Raw genomic sequence first — 13805 nt, 5'->3', positions numbered from 1 at the left:
CTTACTTAACTGGGAAAATTGACCAAGAATAACTTGGGTCACAGATGGCCCAGATGTGCTCCTGTTGACATGTCTAAATGAGTTTTCTTCTATACAGAGTTAGAGAAACCCAGCTATAACACTAAGCAACCAGAGGCTAGGAAGCCATGTAGTTCTGTCAGTGAAACCCCTGACTTCTTGAGAGGAGCCGATGCTCACAGAAGCAGACTGGGCTTCACTTGGTGTGCTGGTTGCTGCAGCATTTGGCATCTGTGGACAAAACTGGTCGTATTCTAGTCAGAAACTGGAAAATAGCTAATTCATACATCCATAAATTGTCATGTTATCTTGCCATTTGATTTGCTTTAATAATGGGGAGATCATTGGAAATTGGATCTTTCATGTTCACTCCACAAATATCAGTGAAACAAAGGCTAGATTTTGTCTGCATCATGATTGTGTATATGTGCCCATATGTGTTAAAAGTGTGACCTATATTTTTTCTACCTCTGAATAGTATTCCTAAAAATAATTTATAGGTGAGCTCTACTTAATTGGCTTAAAATCAAGCACTTGTGGAAGACTGTGCCTTCTAAACCTCAGAAAAATAAAAACTAAAAGTGTTTTTCAAGTTCACATGATCTGGGATGAAATCACCTACACTCAGCTTTCTTGTGACTCCATCATAAAGATGCCTCATGGGGAGGATCCCAATTTATGGTCCAAAAAGATTAGGATGGGTGAAAATCTACAATACCGGACACTCTTGCCAATCTTCAGAATAATGAGAAAAAGAAGAAGGAAGACAGGCTGACACTGGAAATACTCAATCCACCTCCTCAAGAAGGAGCACCAGCTGTCCAACCCATTTCCTGCTCCTCTGCCTCCACCAGAGGGGTCAAAAGCAAGTATAGAAAAAGACATGTTTTGCAGGAGGAACAGACAAGAGTCGGTGACAGCAGAATGTTAGTCCAAACTTTGAACCTGCTTCTGGCCTTGCTGGTGGCATCCCTACCAACACACCTCTGCCCCTGCCTTCCCCTCCTCTAGTTCCTGTACTACCAGCAAGGCTTCCACTGTCACAGTGGACTCCTATCCTGTCCTCCACACCTCTGCCACTATCAGATCTTGCTTCCCCTACCCTCACTGTTGAGGAGCAAAAGTACCCCAGGCTGTTGGTTTGCAGCCTTATGAGGTTCAGAGTGGAGCATCTACCAAAGCAACATGAAAAGGCTCCAGGCCTGCTTTGGAGTTGCCCACTTGAGATTTGCCTATGGGAGCCCCAGGTAAAATTGTTGTGGAACAAAGTGATTAACTTTTAGTGGGTACAGATGTCACATATTCCATACTAAACATTGTTCTTTCAAGGAAGAGAGATATGTCTTCCTGAGTTATCAGTGTCAAACGTGATATAGATAATCCACTTTTATTCTACCTGAATTTATTAGTTAAATTCATGTTGTAATTATTGCTGTCAGCAAGGATTCCTGAAAGTGCTGAATGATTTTGCCTATTTTATTAAGTATTCGCTGGTTTCATGAAGTTTACCAGATCAAAGGGTAAGTTGAGTTAACGTCACTAGATGTCTAAGTCTTCCAAAGAAGCTAAAACATTAAACCATTCATTGCTAAACAGAGGTTTATCAGTTTTTGGCTTCTTAATATAGAGATGTAAAGGTAAATATGGGTGTATTGGAAACATGTTTCATGCATTATGAAAGAGTTGTACTATGAAAGAACATGTTCTAAAAATTACAAAATATTCATGAATTTGCTAACCTAAAGAATTCTCCTGTGATAATTCACAACTGGTCACTACTTAGTTTTCAGCAGATAAATGGAATTGAGACTGCTGAATATTATAAGGAACAATCTTTTATTTTTTTATTTTTGTTTATTTTTGAGAGAGAGAAAGAGAGAGCAAGCAGAGGTGGGGAAAAGATACAGAGAGAGATAAAGAATACCAAACAGCCTCTGTAATGTCAGTACAGAGCCTGACTTGGGGCCTGAACTCACAAATCATGAGATCATGACCTGAGCCAAAACCAAGCATTGGACGCTTAGTGAACTGAGGCACCAGGGCACCCCAAAGGAACAATCTTGTATGTAAAAAATCACGAGACATATATAGAAGGAATGAGAAGTGAGAATACATTTTTCTTGAAAGAAAAGAATGTAATTTTGCCATGAAACAAGAGAGATTATTTGGAAAGGGAAAAACTTAGGACCGAATCTCAATGAAAGAGAAAGTTGTAGGAGAATGTGAAGGCAAATTTTCAAAAAAAAAAAAAAATTATGTATGGAAAGGACTAACTGACCTAACTTCAAGCTATATTACACAGCTGTAGTCATCAAGACAGTATGGTCCTGACATAAAAACAGGTACATAGATCATTGGAACAGAATACAAAACCCAGAAATGGATCCACAACTCTATGGTCTTCTAATCTTCAACAAAGCAGGGAAGAATGGCCAATGGGAAAAGGACCATCCCTTTAACATATGGTGTTGGGAAAACGAGACAGCAACATGCAGAAGAAGGAAACTGGACCACTTTCTTACAGTGTACACAAAAAGAAATCCAGACTGGATGCAAGACCTAAATGTGAGACAGGAAACCATCAAAATCCTAGAGAAGAACACAGGCAGCAAAATCTTTGTCTTTGGCCTTAGCAACTTCTTACCAGACACATCACCATAAGCAAGGAAAACAAAACCAAAAATGAACTATTGGGAATTCCTCAAGATAAAACATAAAACACCACCACCACCACCACCAACAACAACAACAACAACAACAAACAAAAACAAAACAAAAACTTCTGTGCAGTGAAGGAAACCATCAACAAAAGTAAAAGACAGCCTATGGAATGGGAGAAGATATTTGCAAATGACATATCCAATCAAGGTTATTATCCAGAATACATAAAGAAGTTATACAACTCGATGCCCCCAAAACAAAGAATCCAGTTAAGAAATGGGTAGAAGAGGCATGCTGGGTAGCACAGTTCTGTGTCCAACTCTTGATTTCAGCTCAGGGCACGATCTCATGGTTTATAGGATCGAGCCCTTCATCGGGTTCTGTGCCAACATCATGGAGCTTGCTTAGGATTCTCTCTTCTTTCTCTGTCTCTCCCCTATGTGTGTGCTCTCTCTCTCTCTCTCTCTCTGTCTCACGATAAATTAATAAATCTTTTACAAATGAAATATAAGATATGAATAGACATTTTTGCAAAGAAGACATCGAGATGGCTAAAAGACACATGAAAAGATGCTCAACATCACTCATCATCAGGGAAATACCAATCAAAACCATGATGAGATCCCACCTCACCCCTATCAGAATGGTTAACATTAACAACACAAGACACAATAGGTGTGGTGAGGATTCAGGGAAAGAGGAAGTCTCTTGTACTGATGGTGGGATTGCAAACTGGTACAGCCACTCTGGAAAACTGTATGGAGGTGCCTGAAAAAGTTAAAAATAGAACGACCCTATGATCCAGCAATTACACTCCTAGTTACCCAAGCAAGAAGCAGAGGCCCAGCCTGCATCCTCCTCTGACCTGAAAGTAGGGACTGGCTGCTCTACTGAGAAGCAGAGCTATGGAACAGGAGGCACACAAGTGTCTGGGGTGTATCATGGGATGGGGCCTGAATGAGGCCCAGGCCTGGCCCTGCACCCAGGCTGGGGCAGGTGTGCTGTTCAGGAGGTCAGAATGAGGGGAGTGTGGGCTCTTCCCTGCCCCCTGGGTCACTCCCAGGTACCCCGATGACCTCAGTGCTGGCTTGTCCTCTGAATTCCTCAGGTATCCATTCAGTCCCAGGGGTCGCTCCCTTCCCAAATAAGGCCTTAACCTTATAAAGAGTCTGTAGATAGTATTGAGGAGGGCACCTTTTGGGATGAGCACTGGGTGTTGTATGGAAACCAATTTGACAATAAATTTCATATATTGAAAAAAAAAGAGTCTGTAGATATTGGAAACTGCAGGCTACACCTGAAAAATGTGTACAAATTATGTCTCAAAGATTGTGCTAGTTGTACCATTCTAAAGAAATAGAGATTAATGGTATACATGTACCCTTCAGTACAAGTATGAGAGTCAAAATATTGGAATTGGCCCAATTATTCAGCTTGTAGAGACACAGAGTAAATGATGATGTGTGGCCACTGAGGATGAAGAAGGGGACAGGACTTGAGCCTGTCCATTGTGGGGACATCAGGTACTAAAGAGCATACTGATGGAACCCTCCCCGCCCAACCTGTAACACAACTCATACACACACACACACACACACAAACACACACACACACATTTTTCCACTCAAAGAGAAAGAACTGGAAGGATGTACCCCGTGTCTAATGGCAAATATTTCTTGACAGGGGTATATCATTTTCTTCATTTGTATTTGTATTTATTTATTTATTTATTTAATATTTTTTCCTAATTCTTAATTTTGAGAGGGAGAGAGAGAGAGAGAGAGAGAGAGAGAGAGAGAGAGAGAGAGAGAATCCTGAGGAGGGCTTCCTGCTGTCAGTGTAGAGCCTGATTTGGGGTTTGATCCCATGAACGATGAGATCATGACCTGAGACAAAATCAAGTCAGACACTCAACCAATTGTGCCACCTTGGAGACTGTCATTATTCAAATTTTTATTTTTTATTTAAGAAACAACATCTGTATAAAACCTATATCAGTAGTAAATGAGAAGATTTCATATTTGAATTTGATATTTGTTTAATATGCACCTTAGACTAATTTAAAAATGGCCTGTCCAGGAAAATGAAAGGTCTTCAAGGTATTACTCTGCTCCAGACATTTCTCTTGTGGCTTTTGGCTCTCCAAACTTCTAAATGGGATCCTTATCCCAGATAATGAAGATATTTTAAGTAGGGGGCTTCACATAATCTTTGCTCTTTGGGGAATATTCCTGTGTCATAAAAATATTAGTTTCATTGAATATTTAACCAATTATTAATCACTCTCATGTTATGTAGCCAGACACAATAAGCCATGTTGTGTGACTGCACACACCTGAAAACCCCAGAGGAGCTAAAGCAGCAGAAACTGAGGTCAGTGGTTGCAGAGACCGGGGTGAGGGTTGAGCCATGGCTGATGGGTAGTATACATGTGTCTGTGATGGAAATGTTCTAGGAGTACACTAATGGTCATGGTTGTATAATTCTGTGAATGTACGTAATGTCACGTCAATGTATAATTTAAAAAGATCAGAGTAAAGTTTTATCTGAAATTATGTTTTACTTACAAAGAAAATATCTAAGGCCATTAAATATCTCTATACAAACCACAAAAATTACAAAGAACACAATGACAGCAGAAGGGCAGTCATCCTTTGGGGTTGCAGCCAACATGAGCTGCTGCTCTGGAGCTGAGGCTGGTTGCCCAGCTGCAGCAGGTGGTTGCTCCAGCCCTTCCGTGACCCCGCCAGCTGGGGCTGGAGGCTGCTCAGGGTCTGGGTCCACCAAAGGGGCAAGTGTCTCTTCCAGCTCCTGACAGTGAATCAGAGCTAGGACTACCACTTCCACTGGTGGGGACGCTGCAGGGAGGGTGACCACTTCTTCTAATTGCTGAGCTCCAGAATGAGTGGTGGCTTCAGGCAGCCTGGGCTGTGAAGCTGCAGTGGGCACCACAGAGATAGCGGGGGCTAGCTCCTGAGGGACATCTGGATCTTGCTCTGGAGCTGGTGCCATAGCTTCAAGAATAGAAACTGTCATCACCATGATTGCCATTCCATGGCCCTTCCAAATAAAGGAAACCTCTCCCGCAGACATTGTCATCTGAGTCAAAGAACCCACCAGGAAGAATTCTCCCCAGATGGCAGGCTAATGGAACAGTGATATGAGACTATGCACTCCTCCTAGCCCAACCGCAGTCTCAGGAAACATGCACTGTGTGGCATACCCTGTCCCCTCCTCATGCCCACATCTCCCACACAGAGTCCTCCTCACCCACAGACTCTGGCTCATTGGGCTCAAGGTATCTCCACAATGAGAAGAGAAAGTGGGCACGGCGCTCCAGCTCTGAGCCTTGCATGTTCAGCCCCACGTATGCCAGCAGCATTTTTAGGCTGAGGAATTCTGGGGGCTGGAAAAATTCCTCAGGGTAGTAGTCCATCCAGGTGCCCAAAATGGAGGAGATAGCCCTGGCGATACAAAAGTAGCCAGAAGAATCAGGACGGGGTGCTCCTCCCGCACTGATGTTCAGGACATCCCTGTTGGACCTGGCCTCTATGCCTCCTGCTCCTGGCTGTCCAGGTGGACTCCTACACCTTGTCCACCTGTGATTTCGGAGTCCTGCTTGAGATAGTATAGTCACTGAAGAGGGGCTGGCCAAAGTCTTTTTGACTGGGACCCATTAACCAATGATGTGGCCAAGTCTGTCCTTCTTGGGGAAGCCAGACATACTCCTTGGTGTGTCGACCTGCTTACCTCCCACTTGAACTGAACTCCATGCGTGAGTGGCGGGGTGGTGTCAGGATGAGTCAGTGCCTTCACTGCACACACTAGTGCTCCATGAAAATCTGAACAAATATGGGACAAAGGGACTCTGTCTCTTACCTGGGCTTGCTGGGACCCTCCTCATACCTTAAACGTGACGACCTGTGCCTATATGCTGCCTCATTCACTCAGTGCACATGTGGGTGTCCTCCCACTGACACTGGTCTCCCACAGGGTGGGAGATATCTGGTCCTTGAACCCTCACTGGGTCTCCTGAACACTTGCTAAGCACGCACTGTTGAAGTTCCATAAGGTGGTGAGCGTGATGCTCCCCAAAACCTTTAATCTGGGTCCCCTGGTGGGGGTGGAGGCAGGGATGGGAGTGGGAAGGGATAGGGTTGGACTCTCTAAGGGGCTGACTCTGTCCTCTGGTGCCCTTTTCTATTTCACTGTGCCCACAGCCTATCCTCTAACCTGCAGGACAGGACCCCTTTCCTTGCTTCCAAACAGAAGCCCTCAGACATTTGCCCTCTCACAGGACTCTCAGATGTGTGGGATGCTGGGTCCTGCAGCCACTCCCCCCACAGTCCCAGCACTGCCCTCTTGGAGAAGGAAGGCCTTCTAGCATGACCTCAGCCTACTCACATTTTCTCCTGCTTCCAGGGTCCGCCATCCTCCTCAGTGTCAGGAAGGAAGCAGCCATATCTGGAGGAGGCCAGAAAGGCATCATATAAGCTGTCCTGTGGATACTACCTCTTGTCATATCCAGGGTCACTGACTGCTGACTAGAATGGAGCTCTGGAGGGGAGGGTGCTGTCTGCTCTGTGCATTGGATCCCAGTCAGCTCCTACAGAAGTGCCTGCATGTAGTGGGGCTTCCTGTATGTTTGATGATTTTTAGGGCCCCATTCCACCCCATCACACATATTGGAGTGGGCCTGGGCCTCATGCTTATTCCCCGGTATTTTGCTCTGGTTTGCCCCAGGATTCATACCCCCACATGGAGCTTCACATCTCATTTTCAAATGGGAAAACAGCCCAACTCAAGATCTGGTGAAATTGAGTGATGAGGCAAAAACCTCATTATGGGGTAGAGGACAATGATATCCCAGGGAAGACACAGCCCTGCCAGCAGACCTTTCCACAGGGCCAGGGTCACTTTCCATGCAGGGCCCCACTGTGTCCCTGTAATTATTCTACCCTGATCAGAGAAACAAACTGAGACTCAGGAAGGTTTGGTGAATTTCCTTAGACTCAAAGCCTTAAGGGGCTGAATCAAACTGGGCTGCAGAGGGCAGGGTGCTCACCTCATAAACAATAGTTCCAGGACCTGTTGGGTGGTAGCAAAAGCTCTGTACGTGCCCAAGAATGTGCAGAGGTAGGTGTGGTCTCTCCCCAGGAAGGCAGGCACCAGGTGCTCCACTCGCTGTTCCAATAGCATCTAGCCTCCTTCGATGGTCTACTCCACACAGTTCTCATTCTCATTCACAGGTGCGGCCTTTTTACCCTGAGGTAGAACAGAGGAGGGACACAAAGTCAGACACAGCACCATGGACATCAGGAGGGTTGGGGTCCAGAATGCAGACCAAAACCTCCAGCCCCGAGTGACTTGTGGCAAGAGTGAGACCTGGGTGCCCACAGTAGGAAAAAGGATCTTGGCATTCACATGAGAATTTGAGGTGGGGAATGACTGAACACATTAGGATCTGAGGTCAGATTGTTAGAGGAGTATGGACAGCACCTCCTTGCATTAACAGTATCGTCCCTGTGATTACCAACAACACACTCCATTCTAGAGATCAGAAAACAGAGGCATTTCCTGGGATGGGGTTGGAATCAGGATAATAGGACATGTAGGATGCTCAGTGCAGCACTGTGACATGGCAAAAGAAGAGAATCATGTGAAATCACCACAACTGTGAAGGGCTGAATGGGTGTGGTAACCAGTATCCCTTCTGGAATGTTGTCTAGGCAGTAAGGCCCCTGTTCCTGATCTGGAGGGGCTCCAGGGATGTTTTCCTTGGCAATCAAACTGAAGGGCAACAACATAATATCATGAACTGCAAGTCCCTTTGGGAAAATATCCCTGTTCATCATGATCATGTGCCAGATGTGGAGAAGGTATGGAAGGATGCCCAGGCCAACAGGAACACTTGGAAAGAGGAGGTGGGAAAATATGTACAATAGTGCACACATGCTCTAGACAGAAGGGGACGTGAAATGGTTTCAGGTCTCTTTTCTGATATTCCTACAGACATGTGGAGAGTGACTTTTTATCTGGCCATGGCAAGGGCTGGGCCATGAGAACATGTTTGGGGAGGAGATCAGGTTCCAGGTTCATCTGGGGACAGGAGTCTATGAGGGAGTCCAGGGGAGTAGCAGTGTGGCTTCTGTGCCCTGGGATCCTTTCGCTGCCTCTGGGCCCTGGGTTTTGGGTCTCCCTGGTCCCTGCACTCACCCTGAGCCAGAACTTCATCCTGTTGGCAGCACAGGGCTTCCTCCTGTCCTTCAGAGAAGTAGAGCAGGGGCTCTCATCATTCAGCTCCTGCCCCATCTCTGCAGTGCGTCTCTATAAAGACAATGCCCAGCAGCCAGGCAGGAGGCCTTAGAGCCCTGTCTGACAGCCTTTACTTGTCCTCAGACACTTGTGACTCCATTCCAGACATACAACACCACAGTGTGCACAGACCTCCACCAAAGAGGAAAAAGCAACACATCTTCAGGGCCTTTGATTAACTCTGGAACAGGTTAGAGGCACCACAGGGATCTCTTTTCCCTCCTTCCCATCATGGTGGCCATGATGGAACCACCAGGTTGTCCACTGCCATCCAACCTCTTCCAGTCCAGAACAGGACCTCCCCACATGTCCTGCTTTCCCTGCAAATGAACAGGAGGGGTTGGGGCTGCCCAGGATGGCTTAGAGCAGGGGCCTGACTTGAACTGGTCTGCTCTAGGCTGCTCTATGTACCTTACAGGACCTCCTGAAAAAGAGCCTGAGGCATCGTGAGCGTGGGTTAAGGAAACTTCCAATGTCCGAATAATCCTGCACACTGGGGTTTCTGGAAACCAGCGCCCCTGTAAGTCGAGTAACAACAAGAGAACATCTCTAACTGTCACTGTCTGTGACTAGATGAGCCTGGTATTGGACCTTACTAGAACAAGGTTGCCTGGTTACAGGGGTTCCATGTTCTGTTATGGTCTCTGATCAAGGAAGTGACTTCACTGCCTAGGATCCTCTGAGTCCCCTCCTGTGATAACACCTATGAAATAGTGCTCTGGTTTGCTGACTGCTCATCCCCTTCCTCCATGAAGTGTCACATGTGTACACAGTTATACCAATGTACCCCTCTCCACAGCCCCCTGCGAAGGTCTGGGTGCAGCCATGTTCCCGGCTTTGAGACATGTCTGGGTTCAGACACAACTCCTCATTCTTCCGTATCTGACCCCAGATAAGCGATTGTGTGTCTCAAGGGTGGTCTGTGTCTTTCCTGCACAATGGAGATTATTCTAGCATGTACTTCCTCAGGATGTCCTCAGATATATGTGAGATGATACCTATGAAATTGGAGGAGTGGTGTAGGAAATTCATCCAACCGCATTTACTTCATCTCTTTACTTCCTCTGATTCTGCTGTTCGTCAGGTATCACCCTACAGTCCTTACTGGTGTGTGTTTGTGAGTGCGTGTGTGTGTTTGCGTGTGTGTGTGTATGGGGTGTTGACTGGAGCTCACTTTCTGGACGCCCAAAAGACAACAACCCCCCTAGAAAGGGATGGCCAAAACCTTCCCAAGAGTATACGCTCTCTAAATTCCAAAGCAAACCCTACAGAAGGGATTGGAGCTGTGGCCCAGAAGGTCACAACTCACTTTTACCTCAGATTTGCCAGTTGTATGTCAGGAGCCATTCCCTCCCTTCCCACTGGGTACAATGGGGACAGGGTGGCACTCAGTGGGTTGCTCTGGCCTGGGGTCCTCCTCAGAGAAGAACATGCTGGAATGTCTCCTGTTACACTCCTCTTCAACCTCACCCCCACGCCACCTCCATGTCTGCACACAGTTATGCTAACACAACCTTTTCCAGAGCCCCCTCAGAAAACCTGCACCAAGTCAAGGACCCCACCTTGAGGACATGGAGTTGGGTTCATGCTTGGTTCTTTTTACCAGCCTGTATTCTGGGCAAGGCATTGATCCTGTCAGGGTCTTCATTTATCCTCCCCTCAGTGACTCCCTGGGATCCCCACGTCCTGTGGACACATCCTTGTGTAACCCCCTTTCAGGAGTGTGGTCTAGACTTAGTGATTCACTTTTGTTCCACAGAAGATGTCAATGTAACCCAAAGCCCCCTCCAAGTCTTGGTGGTAAAATGTCCATGCACAGCCTTGGCTCACTCTGACCTGTGTTGTCTCTCAGATCCTCACACCGGGGAACAAACCCCTGTGTTGAATAATGACACAGACAGGTACACATAGCCTAGCCCTGAGAGACAACAGACAGGATATGAATTCTGCCATACCCTGAAGTGAGCTCAGGGGTTGAGTGAAGCAGGTCCTGCCTCAGTGCTGACAGCAGCCCCAAACTCCTGAGAGGCTCTGTCAGGAGCCACCAGATGAGCATTGCTGAATTCCTGGTCCCCCGAGACTGTGAGACAGTGTTTATGGGAAAGCCACTAACGGTGGGGGAATATTGTCACACAGCACTAGTAGCAGAGTACTGAAAATGTCCTCCTGCCCCAGGCCCTGGCCCTCCTTACCCTCCCTCTCTGCTGTCCTCCCCCACTCCGGTCTCCCTGGTCTCCTTTCAAATGTCCACTCTGACAACACCGACCTCTGCCTCCGAGTATCTGCACCACTGTGCCTTCTGCCAGGCTACATATACTCGGATTTGTGCAGGGCTGACTCGTTCTTGCACTGCTGCAGGAAATATTAATGTTTCCTCAGCACAGGAGCTCAGGACCCAGTTGTAGCACCTCGATTTTTTCTATGGAGTCATTGCTCATGTCATTCCCATTTTTGTTTCATGTTCTTTCCATCTTCCTATCTAGACCTTCAGCTCCTGGAGGGAAGACCTGGCTGCCTTATCAGCACTGGCACTATCTGAATGTTCAGATATTCATTCCAGTGGCTGAATGAAGAGGTAAGGGGATCCATCCTACCATTTAGCAGCTCAGTCATTATAGCCTAATTTACTTGGGTCATTTTTCAATACTTATTTTACTGATTTTGAGTCAACTGTACTCCTAACATGGGGTGCAAAAGCAAGACTCCAAGATCAAGAGCCTTTTGTACTACTGACTGAAACAGCCATTTTTAAGGGAACTAGACTGATATCGAAGTTAACTTGTAGGTTACCATTTTGTAGGTATATTAGGTTATGCTGGATTACTAGAGAACTCCCCAAAATTTCTCTAGCATGTCCCCATAGGCTCCCCCCATGACAATTCTGGGTGTGTGTTCAGGTTGGAGTTAAACTACTTCATGTGGTCATTCAGGAAACCCGAGTTCCTCCATTTTGTCCCTTCTCCCTCCCTAGGATATCACGTAATTTGCAACCATCAACACATGTAGTATGAGAACAGAGACATGCACATGGGAGGATGTTATTGGCCAGGTCTGGTTTGTCTAAAATGTCCATCTTTACACTCATTCCTTGCCTGTTTTTAATATAATTTATTGTCAAATTGGCTAACACATAGTGCATATACAGTGTGTTCTTGGTTTTTGGGGTAGTTTCCTGGTGGTTCATCATGTACATACAACACCCAGTACACGTCCCAACAAGTACCCTACTCAGTGCTCAGCCTCCATTTTCCTCTCTCCTCCACCCCAATGTTCTTTCTTTGTTTTAAAGGCAAGGAATTTAAGTAATGATCTATGAGAAAATATGTCCCACAGGCATAGAAACAGTATCATTAGATCTGCACCACAAAATATACAAAAGGTAATTCCTATGACTGAAGGAAAATATTCTACCTGAATTACAGATTACATGAAGGAAAAAAGAAGAGTAATGATATATGTGTGCGTGTGTATATAAATGTATATATTTATATAAATAGTATATATTTGAATATGAATATATATACATGAAAATTAATGTTTACTAATATATATGAATATTTTAAACAGTGAATTATCATTGCCTTCTAAAAATAAAAATTAGTAAAACAATAAGTTAACAATAATAATTAGTGAGCTTGCAGACATATAGTATTAAGATATATGACTGCGAATAAAAAGGCTGGTGGTTGATAAATCAATGTAGTGCCTCTTGAGATTGACTGTTTTGAAGTAGGAAAACTCCTATACACCACATGGCTGTAAGTGTAGGGTAGATATTAAAACTTCAGCCCAGTTAGCCAATTAAATTGAAAGAATCACATATATTATGTACACTTACGCTTAATCACCCCACTATTTATTTCCGATGAGGTCATGATCTCTCGGTATTGAGAATGCTGAGAGACAGAGGAAGTTTGAAGAAAACCCCTTGTCTCTTGGTGCTGGTGACATGGAGAGAGCTATTGTGGGACCCCATGTTTTCCTAGGTATTCCCAGTCCAGGAATATTACAACTCTACCTAATTCCCCTGCACAAACCGGGCTAGGCAAGGAAGGTCTGGCTGCCGCAACTTCCTGTGAGATTTGGCTCAAGATCTCTACAGATTTGACCAAAGATCTCATGAGATTTGCCCCTAGATATCACGCCATCTATCATCAGGACAGAGTTAGCCATTTGCCCTGAGATTAGAAGAAACACAGACTGCCCTGAAGGTTCCACAGCCCGGGAGAATCAATGAGGGCTTATTGTGTGTTCAGAGGAGCCAGGTCCTGTGCACTTTCCTTTCCCCCCAACACCTCCTCACCTCCTATTTCAATCCCCTCTAGCTCCACAGAAATAAAGGGCCACCAGGCCAAGTCTTCCATATTTTCGTGGTGGTTGTTATCCCCGCTGCTCTTAGAATGCTGGATGAGTTGGTCATGGACCCTCTGTGAGGACAGGAATAGAGCTCTCACTCAAACATGAATTGCTGAGAACTTCCAGTCTTGATCTTAGATTTCCAGCCTCCAGAATTGAGAGAAAACACCTATCTCTTAAATCCATGCAGTATGTGGTATTCTGTGAAGGCAGCCTAAGCTGACTAATGTGGGTGTCACTCAGTCAACGGTCTCAGCAGCTTATCCTACCTGGGCATTTCCAGAATCTAACTCAGTTTTGTCTATATTCCAGAACTGGCACTCACAGTCCACTTCCCCCTTGTGAAAAACGATCTGTGAATTTACATTTTTTAAGTTAGTTCTATGCCCAATGTGGGGCTTGAACTCACTGACCCCAAGATCAAGAGTCACATGCTCTACCAATGGAGACAGCCA

At 45.5% G+C, this 13805-nt stretch overlaps 1 protein-coding gene across 1 annotated transcript; it reads right to left on the bottom strand.

Annotated features, from left to right (window-relative positions):
* Positions 1-5238: 5238 nt before the first annotated feature.
* On the bottom strand, positions 5239-6309 carry LOC131483761 (ral guanine nucleotide dissociation stimulator-like). The gene is made up of 2 exons (XM_058682191.1): positions 5950-6309; positions 5239-5693 (listed from the first exon to the last, which is right to left on the bottom strand). Exons 1-2 carry the CDS (start codon positions 6113-6115, stop codon positions 5239-5241), a joined length of 621 nt encoding a protein of 206 aa, XP_058538174.1. The 5' UTR covers positions 6116-6309.
* Between the last annotated feature and the right edge of the window lie 7496 nt (positions 6310-13805).

The sequence above is a fragment of the Neofelis nebulosa genome, chromosome 1 (assembly GCF_028018385.1).
Source record: "Neofelis nebulosa isolate mNeoNeb1 chromosome 1, mNeoNeb1.pri, whole genome shotgun sequence".
NCBI lineage: Eukaryota > Metazoa > Chordata > Mammalia > Carnivora > Felidae > Neofelis > Neofelis nebulosa.
The sequence above is the reverse complement of the archived record's forward strand: the minus strand, read 5'-3'. Positions and strand labels throughout refer to the sequence as shown.

Bases quoted from the DNA above. Each gene is read 5' to 3' on its own strand.
- LOC131483761 (XM_058682191.1), bottom strand. From the start codon at position 6,115: ATGGACTACTACCCTGAGGAATTTTTCCAGCCCCCAGAATTCCTCAGC. The intron at 5,694-5,949 runs GTGAGGAGGACT...CTATTCTTGAAG, and splicing joins CAATGAGCCAGAGTCTGTGG to CTATGGCACCAGCTCCAGAG.